Source organism: Camellia sinensis, chromosome 4 (genome assembly GCF_055761805.1).
Source record: "Camellia sinensis isolate YWXY chromosome 4, ASM5576180v1, whole genome shotgun sequence".
NCBI lineage: Eukaryota > Viridiplantae > Streptophyta > Magnoliopsida > Ericales > Theaceae > Camellia > Camellia sinensis.
The window spans coordinates 13,852,079-13,860,816 of record NC_138964.1 but is presented as its reverse complement, the minus strand read 5'-3'; the positions used below and the strand labels follow the sequence as shown (position 1 = coordinate 13,860,816).

The 8,738-nt window shown below is 35.7% G+C and overlaps 1 protein-coding gene across 1 annotated transcript; it reads right to left on the bottom strand.

The window, feature by feature from the left end:
• Positions 1-2,306: 2,306 nt before the first annotated feature.
• Positions 2,307-2,738, bottom strand: LOC145823591 (uncharacterized). Its single transcript, XM_082923075.1, has one exon. It carries the CDS (start codon positions 2,736-2,738, stop codon positions 2,307-2,309), a length of 432 nt encoding a protein of 143 aa, XP_082779201.1.
• Positions 2,739-8,738: the final 6,000 nt, after the last annotated feature.

Genomic DNA, 8,738 nt, shown 5'->3' with positions numbered 1-8,738 from the left:
AGGATGTGTTAGGCAGGTTTGTTGCAGGTTGGTTGTGTTCGGGAGCCTAGTGTTGCTGCCCAGAATTTTGGACCTTCGCTCGAGCGAGGAGTTGGTCGCTCGAGCGAGAGTGGGGTTCGTGTCTGGTGGGTCGAGCCAGAGTGGCTCGCTCGAGCGAGCGGTTGCACCTGGTTCTGGACCTGAGAGTTGCCTTTCTTGGCTCGAGCGAGCTTCCTTCGCTCGAGCGGTCTGGGTTTTTCTTCGCTCGATCGAGAACTTCTTGGCTCGAGCGAGAGTTTCTGTGTCTGGTCGCTCGAGCGACGAAGGCTTCGCTCGAGCGAGCGTGTTTTATATCAGCGGACAGTAGCGGTTTTGAGCTTCAGTTTTTCACTTCTTTTTTTGATTAAACCCTAAATCCGAGCCTCTCTCTCTCTACACTTGCACTCTCTCTAAGATTTGATCTCCCTAGAGTGTGAATCTAGCCTAGGGCCTTTGTTAAAAAGATAGAGGGTGTTGAGAGCTTCGACTTAATCTGAAAAGTTTGGATTTGGAGCACGTTGATCTTCGAGTCTTCATCTCCTTTTTGGCTAAAACTTCAAGGTAGGGATATCCTACTCCTCTCTATGGATTTTGTCTTTAAATTTTGGTATTTTGAGATGTTGGGGTTGGTTTGGTAATTTTGTGAAAGTTTGGGGCTTTTGTGTAATTTTACAAAAGTTAGGGTTTTATTCATAATAAACCTAGATGCATGTTTGGCATAGAGAAATGGAATTGATGTTAAATCATTGATGAAAATGGGACCTAAGGGTTGAAATGGTAATTATGGATAACGACCTAATTACATTGTTTAATTAATTGGGATAATTAATTGTGAGAAATGAGGAAATGAAATGTTGATTGAATATCCATTGTGCATTTATTTTCTGTTTAGAAATAACTGCTTTGGGCTATCGGTGGAGGATAGTCGTGATTGTTGTAGACAATGCATGATGATTAGGCAAACTGAAACTAATCAATGGAACGTGTCATGGAATTTGACGGTTGATAGAATACATTAATTGTATGTATTGTGTAAATGTATATAGAACCAATGTGTTTGTATACGTTATGTGTAGAGGAGGAGATGGGGGATGTACTCCGCGGTTTAGGGGAAGATAGGGGATGTACCTCTAAACCGGATAGTGTTGGGAGAAGATAGGGGATGAACTCCGTAGATACAGCTCATATGCTTGTCTAAAGAAGTGAAGATAGAGCTTATATGCTTATCTTTGTGATGTGTGGATATAGCTTATATGCTTATCTGTGGATATTGTAGTATACATATCTGTTGAGAATGTGGTTAGTGCTTACATGCCTATCCGTTGAAAAAGGGAAAATGAAAGGAAACTTGGACTCGTAAGTCGTATAACATAAATATGTGATTTATGTGAATGTATCAGTGTTGGCCATCTATCAATTGCTAATATTTTAGTCATTGTTCATGGTTGGTTTAGTGTATTTCTACTGGGCTGTGGCTCACCCTATATGGGAATATCATTTTCAGGTACAGGTAGCATGCCACCTCCAAGGACATAGCTGGGAGGCTAGAGGCGGACATACTTTTGTCGCTTAACTTTTGATGTATTACATGTAACTTCAAGCCAAGGGCTTAATGTGTAAACGAGTTAGTACTCTTTGTTGTAACCAAGTGTTAACTTGGAAAGCTGTAAGCCCGTAGGGCATTTTGTTTTTATGTTAACATGTAATACTTATGTAATGGAACTCTAATGAATAAAAGAATGTGGTTAGTTTATATGTAAATGCATGTCCTATCTGATGGGTTTAATGTTGTTTTTTTTGAGGGCGTTACACATTATGCATTCATTTTAAATTTTGGACTGTTTGAAATCTTCCGAACAAGTCACTTTTTTTTTTTATATTAAATATCCAACAAAAATATATCTATAGTGATTTTTTTTTTTCATGTTGGTTTTTTTTTTTTTTTTTTTTTTCTATCCGGAGTAGATGAATTCAATTTTTTTTATTTATTTATGAAAATATCCAAATAATTTACTGAAAATGTCAAAATTAATCAAAAAAATTCACTATTGCTTACTGTAAATGAATTTAATGTTCATAGCATAAATGGTTAAGGCATTTCCAATTTTAGTCAATTTTTGCATTAGGAACTCTTCCAAAATGGAGAAGTATTTGTCAAAAATCAAAAACAAAATTTGGTTGGCGACACATTTGATCAATTGCATTTCATACGTTACAAATAACAAAAATAATACATACATAAAACTCATGACAAACATTTGTTCACATTATTTGTTGACATCACACATCTACCCATGACCAACATGATTTACCCACATAACATTAGCAATTGCGTCCCTCAAGTTTGATTGGTATGTCAACCCATGTTGTAATAGGTCCACATACTCAGCTTGGCCTCCACCAAACCCGTCTACAGCCGCTTCAGCCGCCATTTCATTATCGACTTCTATGAAGAATGGGTCCATAGCTGCATGTAAATGGATCCAATTGTGCACTACACAACATGCAATGACGAGAGGTCCTTGTCGTGTTGACTTGTAATTGGGCATGGGCCGCAATATTGGAAAGCGTTTCTTCAGTGCCCCAAATGTTCTTTCTATGACATTTTGTAATGACGAATGTCGGTGGTTAAACAATTCCTTAGGTCTAGAATAATGACGGCCATGGAACTCTTGCAAGTGATAGCGTTGTGAACAAAATGGGATAAGAAATCCTGGCATGTTGGTGAACCCAGCATCCACTAAATAATACTTGCCTACATGTGAATAATGTTTGTAACGCTCCGTCAAATACAAGAACACAAAAATCGTACAAGCAAAAGTATAGTTTCATGCATGTAACACTGACCATGGGGTGGGTGTGAGAAATGTACATCAGCTCTTGGAAGTGAGTCAACTAAAATTGCGTTGTCGTGGGCGCTACATTCCCATCCAAAATTAATAAATGTGAACAACATGTCGAAGTCGCAAGCTGTGAGTACATTTTGCGCTATCGTGGCTTTGCGACCACAGAATGTGTTCCGTCTTGAGGCAGGGACCCATGCGTCCACCAATGTGCCATCGATAGCACCGACACAATTCTACATCATATTAGAAGTTTTCTATCAAACGCGTCTCAAACATAGATTTGACTTTGGAAAAATAACAATCAAATTTATTCGTTACCGTGATTACAATTTGTAGGTTGAACATTTAGTCATACCTTGAACCAAGTGTAAAATCTCCTATCATTTAAAATTTTTGGCGGTATTTCCAATTGGTTCCGTGGTTTGATAACTGTTGATGCAAGCTTGTATAGTACCCGCATAATGATTTACATGTGTTGACAAATCGTTTCAGTGGAGTGCTGAAATCTATCAGCCAGTAGCCTCTGCCGGTCATTTTGTGCGCATGTATATAAGAAAATGGCAAACGATTTCTCTACACTAATATGCATTTTTTCAATATTAACAAGGCCCTTTTGAAGTAAGGCGTCTTTCAATGAAATGAAGGTTGGGGCATCTATTCGCATGATGTCCGTCATTATTTCAGGGTGGCCACTTAATAAACTGAATATGTAATCATCACCTTTGAATGGGCAAGTTCGCTACGGTCGTCTTGTGGTTGACGCATTCATATGTTCATTCATAGAAGCAATCACCAAGAAGTCCATAAAATCTTCCATAACCTCGCCACCCTCTGATGAGCTTACCATTGTATTGTTTTGTGTATCAGATGACATTGTGTTTTGGCTACATAACAATAAAAGCACAATTATTCTGACTTTTTACAAAGAGGATAAGTAATGTCTCTGTAATTAATTAGCTTATGTAATTAATCAGTTGGCCTTAGTCATTTATGTATTGATTTTAATTGAAATATACATTCAATGTACACACGTTAACATTTGTTCATCTTGTTTGACATACTGATATAGAAAACTAGATAGATAGAAATTAGAATGAGAAATAGGAAAAAAGGACATGAATCAATGAAGTTGCAGATGATAATTGTTAGCACCATAAATCTGCAATTTTTATTATTATTTATTATTTATATAATTGCAGGACATGTGGCATCATCCTACTCACTTGGAGGTTATGAGAAGTTATGAAGGCATGGAGGGTTATGTGGCATTATGGGAATGAAGATGGAAGAGTGGGTAGTTTTAGGTGGTTATTGGGTAGTTATTGCTGGAAGTTTTTTCCTACAAATATTTGTCTATAAATAGTCATTCATAGCTACATTGTAAAGGATTCAGAATTCAAATCAAAGACAATTGATTTCAATATTTCTTGTCATTTTCTTTATCTTAGGAGTAGTTTAACATAGATTTATATTTCGAAGCATTTATTTTCAGCATTTTCTTTTCAAAGCATTTTATGCACTTCCTTTTCGAAGCATAGGAGTAAAGGTAAGTAATGATTACTTTGATTGTTCACTCAATCGTCTTTCTTCGTCTCCCTCATTCTTCTTTTAATTTTTCTTTTCTCTACACTTGGCAATTTTGAAGTCCTCTTTGTTGAGGCAAAAGAACCGTCAACGCAATCGCTTGATAATTGGCTTGAATTTAATCTGTAAGGATTTTCAATACTTGCTGGCACGCTCGCATTTATGATATTTTCCTTCGTAGGAAAAATAAGGCAACAATTTTTGGCACGCCCGGTGGGACGTCAAGTGTAATAAATGAAAAATGAATTGGATTTGTCCATTTCAAATAGCCGAGATGAAATTTATTAGCGTAAACAAGAAATTTTGGATCTTCAAGAAGAGATCCATTTTCTTGATGAAATAAATTTTCATCCCTCACAATATTATTTGGTAGAAGAAAAAAGACACCATTTAATTGGAGAAATTCATCAACTTGATATGGAAATTCGCCAATGGAATGATGAGTTATCAACTCTCACTACCAAGTCTTTAACTGAGGCCTTAATGGTCGGAATTGATGAATTTTTTCAGAATTTTTCCATGGTTAAAAATAGCAAAAGTAAAGAGTTGATTTCATCAATGGCTTGGGCGGTTCAAGAGTCCGTTTTTAAAGAGCCAAGTTATGAAATTAACATAACGAAAGAGCATGTTCTTGAGCCAAATTTGGCTAAGAATGATGTTCCATGCATGGCTCGGGGGCTCTCAAAACCAAATTTTAGAGAGTCAAGTCATGAAAATGACATATCTATGGGTGATTTTCATAAGCCATTAATGGCTAACATGGAAAAACAACCCACTTTGCCAAATAATTATGAAAATCTATTCGGCAAAAGTCATGTTTTTAAAACAAACATGGTCAAAAATAATGAACAAGCCACTGTTCATGAATTCAAATTTTTTGATATTTTTCAAAATGTCAAAAAGTATGAATTTTCATGGTCACACTATACCATGACTTTTGTTGTTCGAAATCCATTTTGGATTTGTGGATCACATCAAACGTTGACTTTGATGGAATGGCTAACAAATAATATTTCGTTATTGCAATATATTGAGCCAAAAATGTTGTTATTAGTTGATCCATAAAACCATCACCATTTGGTTTTGTGGTTACCTTCGAAGCATGTCTCAAGACACTTCGAAGTAGATTATTCATTGAAATATCATTTTATAGTCATTAATGGCTAGTTAAAATGCCAAACTAATTTCATAATAATCCAACTCTTTGGATTTAGTTCAAAAAGATGTCGTGAGCACTTTTGAAGGACGACTTTAATCCTTTAGTAACATATGTGACTTTCAAAGGGTGGTTTTGTCATCAATAAACACCTTCGAAATGTAACATGCGACGAGAAAACTTTCGAAATGTGTACCTCCCTTCAAATATATGTAAAATGACAATTAATTAATTATCGAATAATGCCTATTTTTGGCATGATAATTAGTGGCTTTACTGATAACCATTTTTATAGCCATTTGTTACATGAAAATGTAACTAGTATTTTATAAAAGTTGGTTCGAAGAACAACGGTTTTGGTGTCTTCGGAGAATTAATAATTGGTTTAAAGCATAAAATTAATATTTTCATTAATTATGTGTGAACCAAAACATACAAAATTTGAATAACCACAATGTTGGCCAAAAGTTGCTTCGAAAGCCCATAATTTTGTAAGCTTCGAAGCACTCCATCTTGCATCAACAACAGCTTCGAAGAAAAAATAGTGATAGTTGTGAACCTTCGAATCTTTGCCGAGTATGTTCAAGGATGTAATTCGTCATTTGTTGGCATTTTTGACCTTCAAATGATAATTTTAGTCCTCTATACCACCTTCGAAGCTGGTTATTTAGCATGTGTAACAGTTTGCTAAGGTGAATCATTGGGTTTGTCTTGAAAATATGTGGTTATCCTTCGAAACTTTTCTGCAATAATATCCCTTCAATGCGTATATATATAATTCGCAACATCTAGTCATAATTTCATGCTCATTCGAAGCAGTTTATTGGTGCTATTATATCATTCGAAACGCTCTGTTGATATTATTCGAAGCACTTTATTGCTTAGATTAGTCATGTGCTTGGTTCGGCCCTTCAAAAATTCAAATAAACATCATTTTTAAGGGCCGCGAGGGGTAATGTTAGCACCATAAATCTATAATTTTTATTATTATTTATTATTTATATAATTGCAGGACATATGGCATCCTCCTACTCATTTGGAGGCTATGAGAAGTTATGAAGACATGGAGGGTTATGTGGCATTATGGGAATGAAGATGGAAGAGTGGGTAGTTTTAGGTGGTTATTAGGTAGTTATTGCTGGAAGTTTTTTCCTACAAATATTTGTCTATAAGTAGCCATTCATGGCTACATTGTAAAGGATCCAAAATTCAAATCAAAGACAATTGATTTCAATATTTCTTGTCATTTTCCTTATCTTAGGAGTAGTTTAACATAGCTTTATATTTCGAAACATTTATTTTCAGCATTTTCTTTTCAAAGCATTTTATGCACTTCCTTTTCGAAGCATAGGAGTAAAGGTAAGTAATGATTACTTTGATTGTTCACTCAATCGTCTTTCTTCGTCTCCCTCATTCTTCTTTTAATTTTTCTTTTCTCTACACTTGGCAATTTTGAAGTCCTCTTTGTTGAGGCAAAAGAACCGTCAACGCAATCGCTTGATAATTGGCTTGAATTTAATCTGTAAGGATTTTCCAATCCTTGCTGGCACGCTTGCATTTATGATATTTTCCTTCGTAGGAAAAATAAGCCAACAATAATATAAATAGAAATTGGATAAAAATAAATGGGACATGAATCATTATATATGGTGCATTTATGTGAAAAGAGGATGACAGCAGTAGGAAACATAAACATGAATTAAAAAAGGAAAAAAAAATGAGAAGACATCAATGAAATAAAATAAAAAAAAGACCAACTCATAAAAACATGTTTCACAACCATTGAAAAAACTACAAACCCCACCAAAGACACAGCTTCACAGTTCACTACAAAGCTAAGATCATTGATAGGCATATATGCGTGGGAGTGCACATAAAAATCCTCCACCAATCTTTATCTTTGAATAGTGTCAATGCCTTAACATACTGCACTAGTGGTATGTCTCCCAATTGAAGCAGGGCATCTTAATATGCGTCAAGGGAATAGTCATCACCATCTGTGCTTACAGCCTCCATGTCTATTGATCGTGCACGTGACTGTTTTGTCTTTACCAATACATAGGCAGTGAAAGCCGCGCAAACACTGTCACTCTGGCTATGGTCCCTCCTCTGACTTTTTCCCTTACTTGTTTCCATGTACTCATTTCCATAGAAATCAATAGGAATGGCATCAGCCGCATTGTTATCTCCAGCTCCAGGAAACCAAAATTTGTTAAGCATATTGTCTTTTTCATCGGAGTCAGGAGCCCCCTATGTGGATGTACGAGCCAAGGCCCTTGTCGTACAACAGTGTTCAACAATTTCGGCCATTTCATGAAAATACTCAAATCCTTTAGTCCTGAATTTCTTTACATTTTTTTATGCCTACCTCCAATTAGAAAATATGAACATAAGCATATGGTACGTGTGACAACATTTTACAAATAAATCTAAATAATAGGGAACAAGCCAATATGATACCTTATCCCAAAATTCATAAGGTGCAATAACTGTGCCTACAATCGGATCTCTTCTAAGACCAGTCTATGCTTGAAGCCGCTTGAAAGTTAAGTAATCAACTTTGAGTCGCTGATATTTTTGTCTGACCTATTTTGGTGTGTATCGGAACCCATACCCATTTTGCAACTTCGTTGCAAAATGGATCCAATGCCTCAGCGTCTAGATGGTACTACGGTCTTTTGATTGGTTTTTTTGCACCTCGTCTGTCAACATGTTAATAAGCCGTAACTCAATTCTGGAGCTCCACATTTTTGTGTCTTGATTATCATCTGAATTGTTGGTATCCATCTAACACAGAATTTATATTAAACTAAGCCTAGGCAAGAAACAAAAAAATAGAACACTTTCTACAACTTCTTCATAACCCCTAAGAAACTTCTTTTGAGTGAACCTCATCCACCACTAAAAAGGCAAGAAAATTATATGGAACTTCAAATATGATAAATGAAGATTAATCACAACAAAATTGTGCTGGGAAATCGAAATTTAAATATGATAAATGAAGATTAATCACAACAAAATTTAAAGAGTGCTGGGAAATTGAAATTTAAACATTCTTATAAGAAAGCAGAAGAAGAAACCAAAAGCAGAACAATAAGCAGTTGAACCAAAACAGGCAGTGGTCGATTGCCCAA

What these genes read in the sequence shown, in the direction of transcription:
- LOC145823591 (XM_082923075.1), bottom strand. Translation starts at nt 2,738, where the DNA reads ATGCCAGGATTTCTTATCCCATTTTGTTCACAACGCTATCACTTGCAA.